At 38.2% G+C, this 12,697-nt stretch overlaps 2 protein-coding genes across 2 annotated transcripts in view; both read left to right on the top strand.

Moving 5' to 3' along the window:
• The window catches only part of LOC124255850 (fibrillin-2-like), a 102,553-nt gene extending 101,490 nt beyond the window's left edge, over positions 1 to 1,063 (top strand). Inside the window, 1 exon segment of the mRNA XM_046689795.1 lies at positions 245 to 1,063. Within this exon segment, the coding sequence (XP_046545751.1) occupies positions 245 to 610 (366 nt within the window). The 3' untranslated portion in view covers positions 611 to 1,063.
• A 3,836-nt stretch (positions 1,064 to 4,899) lies between these two features.
• Positions 4,900 to 12,697, top strand: part of LOC124255830 (rRNA N6-adenosine-methyltransferase ZCCHC4-like) — a 28,007-nt gene continuing 20,209 nt past the window's right edge. The window contains exons 1-8 of the mRNA XM_046689769.1: positions 4,900 to 5,013; positions 6,923 to 7,133; positions 7,589 to 7,778; positions 9,284 to 9,375; positions 9,900 to 9,981; positions 10,970 to 11,186; positions 11,941 to 12,044; positions 12,536 to 12,651. Coding sequence (XP_046545725.1) covers positions 4,905 to 5,013; positions 6,923 to 7,133; positions 7,589 to 7,778; positions 9,284 to 9,375; positions 9,900 to 9,981; positions 10,970 to 11,186; positions 11,941 to 12,044; positions 12,536 to 12,651 — 1,121 coding nt within the window. The 5' untranslated portion in view covers positions 4,900 to 4,904. The remainder of the gene's footprint in view (positions 5,014 to 6,922; positions 7,134 to 7,588; positions 7,779 to 9,283; positions 9,376 to 9,899; positions 9,982 to 10,969; positions 11,187 to 11,940; positions 12,045 to 12,535; positions 12,652 to 12,697) is intronic.

The following is a 12,697-nucleotide window of genomic DNA, read 5'->3' as shown; positions in this document are numbered from 1 at the left end:
ATTTCATACACTGATGTCTGTTATGTATAATAACTAAAAATGATACAATGAGTGGACTCTGTCTGTCCAGCTACAATGACAGTCACATCACCACCCGGTAAATCCAAGATGACTTTGACACCACAGTCTTACTCTGCTCTAGATGCCAACAGGGTGTTGAAGTGACTGAAGCATTCATTGACATTGAAATGAGAGATGACTTAAAATTTGTGAACCCCGAGCTTTACATTCCAATCTGTTTCAGCACAAGCACAAAGCTGCCAATGTGACAGCCCCATCCGGTGACATCAAGACCCCAGAGTTCAGACCTATTGTCCTTTATCTGAAGCGGAAGCAAACTCGACCAAAGGCTCGTGTCATCAAAGTCCTGCCATCTATGCGTGCTCTCCAGAACAATGTGGTGTATACCATTATTAATGGAAATGAAGAAGGAATATTCTCAATGCATAAAAAGAAGGGAATTAGCTCTTTACATTTTACTCGTAGGTTACGCGAGAAAGGAGAGTATAGACTAGAAATTGAATGTAAGCCCAAGCACAGAGAGGATAGCAAAGACAAGGATGTACAATTGGAGCCCTATTCAATACATGTTGAAATTCATGTGCTGTGAGACTCTACAACATCGACTAGGGTGTATGAACATTTATAAATTGGTTAAGTTGACTAAATATCAATTAGGAAAGAAAAAGACTGTCATCAGAATATTATTTTAATGCAATATAACACCCTTAAATTGTTTTGCAACTCTAATTTTAACATAGAAAGATAATGCATATTTTTTGCATGTTTTGACCTTATGATAATGTTTATGCACTTAAGTACCAAACAGATTTTAACCTTGCAAGCTTATCGAAACTGACCCAAACAGATATAAGGTTCTGTTTGAGAAGCATGGAAACCAATATACCACAAAAGTTTATCACTGCCATCAAACCATGATATTATTGTTTGAATATTTCATTACTAATGTAATGAGAAACTAATTCCATGACTCCCTGTCAGCAGGCCACTACAATGATTGCTGCTGTCATCCAGTGATGTTTACTGTAGCTACTGCTGTCTAATACTAACTCAAGTGTATACCAGTCATATTGAATTTAAATATTTCCACCTTTCAAAACTACAATTTACTCGGATTTGCAAGAAAAATACACCCTGATTTGACCAAACAAACAGTTTCATCTTTTAAGATATCATACACAGTTTGTTCATCAATTCAAGAAATCTAGGCTCTTTATAGTTTGTGACCACAAAAAAAGTTAAAATTGTAATTAAACTGAATATGTTATGAAAGGACACAACAAATATGTCAGATCACACATTTTATATGACCATGTAACAGTATTAGTGCATGATTATACAATTGTACTATTATATACTGTAGATAATTTATAGTTAAATGCTTTCTTGTAAATTGTCTATATAGTGAAGTTTTTTATATATACATATGTATACCTATATAGCCTCATGATGAGTAAGTTTCATTCAAAACTTAGAAATAGCCATTTAAGATCTTTATTGTACATATTTCCTAAACATTTGCTTGCATAGAAACTGAATATAAACATTTTATAGACTTTGCAATGTTCATTGAGAATGTGTATGCTATTTCATAATTATACATATCTTGTTCAATTGCAATAGAAAATAGTTTTAGCAGTATGAAACCCACATTGCAGTTAAAGGTCATATCCCTATGTCTCAATGGTTTTATATATGATGTACTTCCTAGAGATGATAGCCCATTCACAAGTATTTATGTCTTTGTAAGAGTGCTAATAGAAAATTTCAAGTGCATAGCAAGACAAAATGGAGTCAAATAAAATCTGTGATATGAAATTGTAGATTTCATAAGCAAATTTTAATTTTATCATGATTCCTTCAAGAGCAGATGACCATGCTTATGGGCAAAGAAAACATTTCAAACTTGGCACTTTTTCAAAACTTTATTACAGTCAAGATGTCTCATGTGCCTTAATGATATGCATGAATGCATGAATGCAAGATACATATTTCCTTCTCATTAGATATTACTTCCATGAAGTCAAATACAATGTATTACCACTGCGTTGTAAAACAATAACACATGAAACCAATAGTGGTCAAAGCTACGCCAATAATTACAGTTTGTAATACTGTACCTCTCTAATTATTATCAACCTTTGTTTAAGTCATTATGATATCATCGTATATTAGAAAATGCATTTATTCTGACTTAACAAAAACTTCAAAATGGAGTAAAACATTGCAAATCATAATGGCCAAACAAACTTGTAGAACATCATTAGTTCTATTTGTGATTCTCAGATACTCAAAGTCTATAAAGTATGTTATTCAATAAGGCCAGGACAAATTTGTCAAGTCATTACCTTGTAAATACAGAAGAATAAAATACATAATTAATGATTTTTCAGGATTATTTCTAGTTTTCTTTTTGGTGGGGTTTGGGCTTTTCAACAAAAGCTATAAAAGCATTCAGAAAGAAAAGATAAAAAAAATAAACAATTTCTTAATTTAAAAAGGAACCTATCAAAACTTTTTCAAACCTCAGCTTTGATCACAAAACAATAAAAAGTAAACAGGTTGTTCTCGCCAAAATTAGAATAGTAAGCATTGCTATGGAAACCCTGGCATTCCATCATCCATGCTGATACAATGATACCAAAATGGACCAAAGATTATACAAGCTTTACAAACCTTGTGATAGAGTCATGGGTGATGTTGTACAATACTAATCCAGTTGTATTAGTTGAATGTAAGAATGTAGTGATATAAAGAGGATGCGAGTTAACCATCATCATTATGCAAATAAACATTGAAAAACGGATGTTGTGTTTTGTCCATGCTGTACGCTCAATGTCTGAACAACAGGGGGATCAGTTTGCCGTGCAGAGTTGCCTCCCTTGGATGGTTGGTTGCTTTCTTGTTTAAGGCCTCACTCACTCAACACCATTCCAGCAATATAGTGGTCAGTCTGTAAATAATCAACCAGACAACCCAGTGATCAACAGCATGAGCACTGATCTACACAGGATAAGATGACATGTGTCAACCAAGGCAGCAAGTCTGACCACCCGATCCCGTTAACCGCCTCTTATGACAAGCAGGGGTTGCTGAAGACCAGTTTTAACCCGGATCTTCACGGGTTGCATCCATTTACATGCAAGAACTCTATGATGATGGATGTGAATCCCAGAGTCATCTTGATTATATTTCTACATTGCCAGCACCATGTCCATGCTCATGGTTTCACAAAAATAGAAAAAACATCTCAGACCTGCATATCCTCAAGCTACCCCACACACCAATCTGTCACTCTTATAAAGATTTCATAAGGATTGCTCTAGCGGTGTAATATGGGTGGGGTACTTGTTGCAGCAGGGTGCTCATAACATGAAATTCAGTACTTCCCATACATACCTCACCCTGGTCCAACTTCTATGCCAATCTGTAAGCAAGCTGTATAAGTGTGCCCTACTATGGCCTTTTGTGAGATTACTGAGACTGGTTATTCTCTGGCATTAAAGTTTTATATCTATGAAATCAACATATTTAAAAAATGTCTACATCTGCTAAATTATTTTTCATTTCTCATTTAAATACAGCCATATTGCCTAACAATGGCGGGGCTCGTTATCAGTAAACTTAAATTGCAATTAATACATTACGAGTTGAACAAGTCTGAGTTTGTGATTTTAATAATTAACAGGTCACACTTTGTGTTAGTTTGAGCAACAGCGATCAGGACGAAGACAAAACGAACCAGAAGCTACACCTACCCCTTCAGCCAGCCAGATGCGATTTTACATGAACTTAATGATAAACTATTTTGAGTGTGTCGGCAATGACACTACTGCATGTGGTGTACTGGACTTGTTTCGGCAAACCGAATGTCTCACTATTCAGTTTTATCAGAAAAACGACACTTTGGGACCGTTCATAATTGATAGCTAGGGGGAGTGATGATGATTTTAGGGGTGGGGTGGGGGTTTCCACCCATTTTGTTCTGGGGAGCTGGTGGGGTGGCATCAATTTTGTACACACGCACTAGGGAGGGAGGAGGTGCCAGCAATATGTTTAAACTTATGCTTAGAAATTATGGGAAGGGAAGGGGGGTCATTGATTTTGTACATGACATGCAGGGGGGGTCACTTATTTTGTACATAAATTTTACATTGTCATTCACATTGTACATGCTTCTCCATAAAAATCATCATCACCCCCCTAGCCATAAATTATGAACGCGGCCTTACTGTATACACAATCAGTTTATCAGTGACAATATTAAATAGGCAGCTGCTGTAGGAGCTACTTTACTTGTTAGTCTCAATAAAAGAAAGATGTTGTCAGCAACAATCAGCCATATACTATGTTATAGCAATGTACAACTGGAGCAGGAAACATGAGTAATAATCTATTTTCTGTGATATGCCTCATAAACAGGAAGGTCCCCTTCTGGATCTTCAAATTTCCTAATATTCATAAAGGATTCCCTATCAAGTATATTAACACTCTTTTCTCGAAACATTTAAAGCCAGTAAATGTGCATCCCTCATTTGCTACGAGGGTTCACATTTTTGTCATAAAATGATAAATCGTTTCAGAGACCATATAATAGTGCGTACATAATTATTATATCTATTATATGGTCTCTGATCGTTTACAAATACATCCACTGACATTCTTTTATAATTACTGTTGTAGATATAGAGCTAACCATAGGTCTACATAAAATATTAAATAAAAATGTGGTGGGTTATCTCTATATTCATAAAACATGAATATAGTGAGGACAAAATATTTAAAATGCCTGCTATTGGGATTTGAACTACGAACCAGTAGCATATTTGACTCTGTTTTCACAGAATGCGAAATGAGAGTGACTTCCCTTACCGGAAGTTTACATGTTTGGGTCAAAACACGTGTATTTGTCGTTTGAGATGTCGGCGAACATCAGTAATGTTGACGTTATTCTAGACACAGTGGATCTGGATGTACCGTCCTGTCCTCATGGTACGGCCTGCATAATTACAAAGACGACTAGGCAATTGACATTATAACTATTGATGTAATCAAGAGTTCAGTCTACTGTAAACATGTTTTCATTTCCGACATGGAATTGAGACATCCGACAACTCGAGAGCATAGGCGCCCGACTCTGATATATGTATAAGCATGGCCTATAGATAAGATATATATATATATATATAAACGCCAAAGCCGTAACATATTGACACGTGCCACATTCGACTCATGTATTAAACCTACAGAATTCAGCGTCTCAAAATGTAAACGGGGAAATTGTGGAACTTGTGAATATATACTTGAAACTTCATGTATAAAGTTCAAAAACAGGAAACAATTATTTCATGTACGCTCTAACATGGACTGCTCCGCAAAACATATTATTTATGTTATTATATGCCAAGGGTGTCATGAAGAATACATTGGACAAACGGAGTGCTTGAGGGACAGAATGCGCGTCCATAAACAACAGATTAAGGACCCCAAAACAAGGTGCATCCCCTTAAGCCCTCACATCGACAAATGTGCAGCAGGAAAGGAATTAAAATTTAAAATATTCCCTTTCTATAACATGAATACTGCTGACGCCATGCAGCGTAAAGCTAAAGAAAACTTTTTCATTAAAGAATTGTGTCCATCGTTAAATAGGTAACGCAATGTGTCTGAATTATACATGTTTTCATTGTGCTACTAGTATACTGTCAATTTAAAGCCGCCAATGTGACGTCATGGCAACACCGCGTCACAACATTATACAGTTGCATTGTGACGTCATGACAAAGTGACGTCATAACATAATCCGTTTAACTGTAATCACTTCTCCCTGAAGATAAAAGTGAAACATGTTGGAGAAGATCCGTGTCGTGTGATTATTTCTTATATATGTACTACTGTACGCTCAGTATTCTCATCACTTTCTTTATATATCTATATATATATATATAAAAGATATATTGGCCATGCTTATACATATATCAGAGTCGGGCGCCTATGCTCGAGAGGACAGGAATAACAGCCCATCATTATATTAATGTATAAATCGCAGGATTCCCTAAATGTTTCTTTGGATACACTAATTGTGGCATATTGACATGAGGATTAGTTTGCTTATAAGCTACCCATACAGATCTATCAACCAACCAAGCTCATTTATCATGTTTATTGAAGAAGAAATTAATACCTGTCTCGTTATGTGACCAGAAACTGGCATAGTGAATATACACTATGACCGAACAGAATGATCAAACTTTCTTCAGCATTTTCCAAAAACATGTCAGACAAACTTTATTCCCCGATCATATAAAAACGAAAGAGAAAAGCCTCAAGCTGAACTTCGTACAATAGAAAACATTGCATAATTTGCAATGAAACATATCTTTCACCATAGACAGACAAAAGCAGCCTTATTAACCATTTATTGGGAATACTAACTTCTATGTTTCAGGAGTTTAGCAGAAAGAAATGTATTAGCGTGTTTGGGAGATAAACAAAGTGTGTTTTCAACATAGAGCTGTATAGGTTACGTATAGATTTAACAAGGCTAATTTGATCCAAGCGTAATTGGTTGTAGATATCAGCATAGTATGGTTAACAACATAATATATTTTTTGTGTGATGTTGCATGTTAATGTGCACGTTCCTCGAAAACTTACAATGCTTGTGTTTTTCGTTTGTGGCAGCTGAAATAATATTTTTACATCAAAAGTTAAGAATGATATATATGATAAATGGGTTGTCATACAAGTGTGTTTTGGGATGTAAATATCCTGTTTTAGGAATAAACACACAGCATTACATTATTCCTAATGTGGTATATTATCCATCCCCAAACCCACTCACATGGCAACCAGAATGTATCCAAGTTCACATTACAAGTCATGTTGAATGTGTCCCCTAGGACCTGCACTGCTATTCATCAAGTATGACCAGGATGGTGAGAAGCCAGGCAAACAGAGAAAGTTCTTTGCATGTTCAGCCTTCAGAGACAGAAAACAATGTCGATTCTTCCAGTATGCAGATGAAAAAATATCAAAAGAAAAGATCGAGGAACGCAAGCTAACTAACAAGGGAAATTCTCCCAAATATTCCCATGTTGATCTGTGGAATCGGTATGTACTGTTTCGTAACGAAATGGGAAAAAATCCTATAAGTTATGTAATGATTTGGGTTTTTTCAGCGACGTTTACCAGCATAAAGTGTTCATTATGGTTCCCACATATTTGTAAATATGGTAAATGATAGACAGCATTTGATCATAACCACTTCATGTCAGGGGGGCCTGACATTAAAGTCTTTAAAGTCTGGAGTGGGGGTTAAACATTTCTTTTACTTCCATTAATGTTTGAACAAAGTTAATATTTACTTGGTTAAATATATTCATCATCTGCCCTGTCATGTGTAAATAATCTGTTATACAGAAGAAAGGTTTGACTCTCATGTAAATTTCTTTTTTAGGAGTAGGGATTTATAAAGTTAACCTACAGATTTGTCTTGGAATTGATGAGGGCATCTTATGGGAGCAGTGGTACTCACATTATTGTTGTCTATCTGTGTTTTGTTACAGATGTCAGCGTCTACGAGACACACAGCTCCATGATTCTGCCCGAGTATACTGTCACACATGTGATCTTCTGTTGCTTCCAGAGGAACACAAGGACCATAAGGGTCACACACTTAAGACAAATATCTCATGTTCCCAACTTCAGCATCCTACAGAGCTGTTCCAGCCACACAACAACAACAAGACATATGCTGTCAGTAGGCTGTAGGTCACCGTTAACATAAGAGAGAGTAGTGTGTGTCAGTAGGCTGTAGGTCACCGTTAACATTGGAGGCTGTAGGTCACACCGTAACATTTTAGTTAACAGTTGTAGATCACTGTTAGAGTGGTACTGTGTGTCAACAGGCTGTAGGTCAGTTGGAGGATGTAGGTCACCAACACTGAGAGATTTTAGCTGTGGGACAGAGTGGTGTGTGTCAAGTCACTGTTAACATTGGCTGTACTGTGTGTCAGCAGGCTGTAGGTCACCATTAACATTGGAGATAGTACTGTGTGTCAACAGGCTGTGTGGTCATTAAGCTAACATTGGAGAGAGGTGTGTGTGTCAACAGGCTGTAGGTCACTGTTAACACTGGAGAGAGTGGTGTGTGTGTCACTGTTAACATTGGAAGCTGTGTGACAGTAGTGTAACACAGTTAACATTGGAGACAGTGGTGTGTGTCAGTAGGCTGTAGATCACTGTTAACATTGGAGATAGTACTGTGTCAACAGGCTGTAGGTCACAGTTAACATTGGAGAGAGTGGTGTGTGTCCAGCAGGCTGTAGGTCACCATTAACACTGAGAGAGTGGTGTGTGTCAGTTAACATAGGAGAGAGTGGTGTGTGTCTGCTGTAGGTCACTGTTAACATTGAGAGAGTACTGGTGTCAGCAGGCTGTCACCATTAACTGTGGTGTGTGTCAGTAGGCTGTACACTGTTAACCCTGAGAGAGCGGTGTATTACATCGGAGAGAGTGGTGTGTGTCAACAGGCTGTAGGTCACTGTTAACATTGGAGAGAGTACTGTGTGTCAGTAGGCTGTAGGTCACTGTTAACATTGGAGAGAGTACTGTGTGTCAGTAGGCTGTAGGTCACAGTTAACATTGGAGACAGTGGTGTGTGTCAGTAGGCTGTAGATCACTGTTAACATTGGAGATAGTACTGTGTGTCAACAGGCTGTAGGTCACAGTTAACATTGGAGAGAGTGGTGTGTGTCAGTAGGCTGTAGGTCACTGTTAACACTGAGAGAGCGGTGTGTGTCATTAAGCTGTAGGACACAGTTAACATCGGAGAGAGTGGTGTGTGTCAACAGGCTGTAGGTCACTGTTAACATTGGAGAGAGTACTGTGTGTCAGTAGGCTGTATGTCACCATTAACACTCAGAGAGTGGTGTGTGTCAGTAGGCTGTAGGTCACTGTTAACACTGAGAGAGCGGTGTGTGTCATTAAGCTGTAGGTCACAGTTAACATCGGAGAGAGTGGTGTGTGTCAGTAGGCTGTAGGTCACAGTTAACATTGGAGATAGTGGTGTGTGTCAGTAGGCTGTAGGTCACTGTTAACATTGGAGATAGTACTGGGTGTCAGTAGGCTGTAGGTCACTGTTAACATTGGACATGGTGGTGTGTGTCAGTAGGCTGTAGGTCAACATTAAAATTAGAGATAGAATTGTGTGTTAGTATACTGTAGATTACTGTCAACATTTTTGAGAATGTCTGTTTCAGCAATATCTGTTTGCAAGCTCTGCAGTCACATTCACCTTACAGACCCTGGACAAAATTGGTGTCACCCATGTACTTTGTGTCGGGGCTCCAAGGTAGGCTGTTATGGAAACACTTGATCCTTCAACACGCAGGCCCTGAAAGGCTTCTGTCTCTCATATAATTTGTGCCCAGCAGTGATATTGCTGGAATATTGCTAAAAGCAGCGTAAAAACAAACTCTTTCACTCACTCATGTAATTCGTGCAGGGCCTGTCAGGCTTGTGTCTCTCATATACTCTGTCCACACACAACCTTGTGTAGGCCCTGACAAGCTTGTGTCACCTCCCCACTGAATTACAATCTGATGTCAGCGGAGATATTGTGGCTCCTGATCAGTGTTGTTTGGTTGTCGTTAACTGCCACATTCAGCTATATGACGACAGTCTGTTAACAGTGAAGCCTGAACCTGCCAGTGATTGACACCCTGAGTATCGACTCTGAGGACTGTGATACAATAATGTGCATACACCAAGTCAAAGTCTCATCACCCAATCCGGTAGACACCTCTTACAACAATACGAGGCTGAATCCATTCCTAACCCAGATTTTCACTGGTGCTGATCGTTGTATTGTTTCAGAATACATGAAGCTATCATCAACAGAAGTGGATCCAAGGGCCACTCAACAAATACCCTGCTGCTAGATCTGGATGCAAGATATGTATGTGCATGATGACTTTTGTAAAGTTAGATATAAACTACAGTAGTAACACAGAACTCCAGCATTCCAGCAGTATTCAGGCAGTTTGTGATCTGGGTCAAGATTTAGCTAACTGCCTTGGTTTTTCACACCCATGAGTCGAAATCGCCTGTTTATTTAATGTAGGTTGACATAATAAAAATAGTATATGAAGTTCTAGCAAAAAAAAGAAGAAAAAGAAAGAAAGAAAAGAAAAAGTTCTAGTGCCTGTTCTATATTATACTGGTGTGAATACTGTGATACCTGTCAAATTATTAGAGTGTGTTGTACTCCTCCATCTTAAAGATGAAACAAATCTGTTGGAAAAGGACCATGCTCTAGATTTCCATTCAATATGAATGTTGAATGACTTTATTCACACTTGCTAGCACTGCCAGTTAGGCCAAGTCTGTTCTCCTGCAATATGTTAAATATACAACTGAGAGCTGGGGGAAAACTAGAAATTTGTTTGGGTTACCTCCCTTATAGTGATGGTTCCAGCAAGTGTTTAAGACCACCAAAGCTAATTTAAATACATGTACATGTTTCTTTGTTGCAATTTGAATGAGTAGTTAACACGGGTTAACTGTTGGTATCCCAAACTCACTAATTCCGCCAGTTAAGGATTCACATGGTTTGAAAACTGGGATCTTTGTGATATTTATTTACAAAATCTTCATAAAAATGGCTTTTATAAGGTCTTTATGAAAACTGCTTTTATTTTCTGCTTTACCTGTTAAATGCTTGAAAATTTTGTAAAATAACAGGATTAAAGTTGGGTAAGGTCCAAAGCAGTAGGTGGTCCTAGTAAGATTGAAGATATGTAAAGACCATCTTTCTTTGTGTGTATTCTCATTTGTATGATGTATATGTATCCAGCAGTAACTAGCTACCCAGAGACAATGTCTCACACACTACAGTGACTAGACTGTCTGTGCTGATGACATTACTACTTTTGCGTGTGTTCCAGATGCAGGTGTACTCATCATCACAGTTCTGCCGCTTCAATATGTTCAACTTCCATTTCTTTGACTCAGGAACTAGTGAACAAGTGTATCAAGACTTTGTAACTCCAAGCCACCAAAAACGTGTTGCCATAGTAACAGATCCTCCATTTGGGGGAATGGTAGAAGCTCTGGCAAGGACCATGTCCCGGATCATGTCTGACTGTGTTCTTCAGGACAAGGGTGGGTTCAGTGATGGCTCTCACACTACGAGTCACAGCAGACCAAAAACATGAATAGTTGTCTCTGGCATGAAGCCATCCAGTCTTCACAGGTGTCAATTTAGTTGTCGTCCACTGGTCATGGGTTTCGAATCCCAGATTGATACTGTTCTGGTTGTTTTTACTGAAGTTAAAAATAGCAATGTAAAATGTGTATTGGTCCTCCAGCTTCAAGTGAACACACTGGATGCGTCTGAAAGACCAGGGATCTATACCCCCCTATCTCACTTCGTTTTGTACATTCAAGTAAAGGTATCAACAATTCCAACCCATGTAGGTGTGCTGGTTGTTGACAATGTGTTTATGCCTATCACTCAGCACACAGAAACACAGGGGTATTACACTTGAGAAGTCTGGTATCTGCTGACATGTAAGTCATTGGCTGTTGCAGTTTCTGTGGACGAAATGGTTGCTGTTGTGCTATGGTCTGTGCTCTGTGAACATTTTTATACGTCACCATTAAACTAACCTTGAATATCAGAGATACCTAAACAATTGTATCATGTTGACCTTGTTGATGAGACCTGGTACATATCTATCTCAACAGCTGGGGGAATGAGCAGCCTCTGATCTGAGGTGCTGCAATGTGTATTACAGAGTTACCTCCGTTAGATGCTCACTTTCTGTATTGCTTGATGCTACTGCACATTGATTACTATTACAATATGAATTACTCCTTAAACAATGAGTAATGATGTGTTGACTGTTGCTTGAAGGTGAAGAAGAGGTTGTCACTGTTCCGGTGCTATGGTTCTTCCCCTACTTCCTGGAGAAGAGGGTAACAGATGGTATTCCCGCCCTGCATATGTTAGACTATAAGGTAGGGCTTGTGTGTTGAACATTGCTGGAGTTGGCTGTATGAGTTGTAACACCAACAGTCTATTGAATACAAACTGTTCTTCATCTTTTGTCCATGTACAAAGTGTTGAGGAGACACAGTGAGATAAATACAGCTTACTTGCAAGTCTAATTTATCATTTATGTAGCATTACCTTCTGTTTTGAAGGAAACCTACTGGTCCTTTCCACAAGATTTTAGGTTCAGGCCATTCCAAACCTGCATTTTAAAGTCACTCAGTTCAAGAAGATATTCAATATTAGATGTATCTTTATTCATCACCAAGCAACATTGATTAATGATTTGATTCTTTATGCAGAAATACATAGTTCATTTTATTGTTTGAGTCTAGTCAGATAATATATTTACCGGACAATTTTTTATGGACATCATTATTTAGGTGTTGGATGAGAGATTTACTTGTCATATTGGCCTGATTCTGATGAGGAGTGACTGTAAGTGGATGTATTCCAGGTTGACTATGACAACCACAGCTTGTTCTCAGCAAAGAAGAAGAAGGGGTCCCCAGTGAGGATCTTCACCAACCTTCCTGCAAGGCAGATCCCGCTACCTAGCAACCAGGGATACAGGTGATACAAAGGCATCATGATAACCTGGATTAGTTGTTTAGCAGAA

This window comes from Haliotis rubra, unplaced genomic scaffold (assembly GCF_003918875.1).
Source record: "Haliotis rubra isolate DU_JTF1 unplaced genomic scaffold, ASM391887v1 Scf61, whole genome shotgun sequence".
NCBI classification, from domain to species: domain Eukaryota; kingdom Metazoa; phylum Mollusca; class Gastropoda; order Lepetellida; family Haliotidae; genus Haliotis; species Haliotis rubra.
Note: the sequence above shows the minus strand (reverse complement) of the source record. Positions and strands in the feature narration are given on the sequence as shown.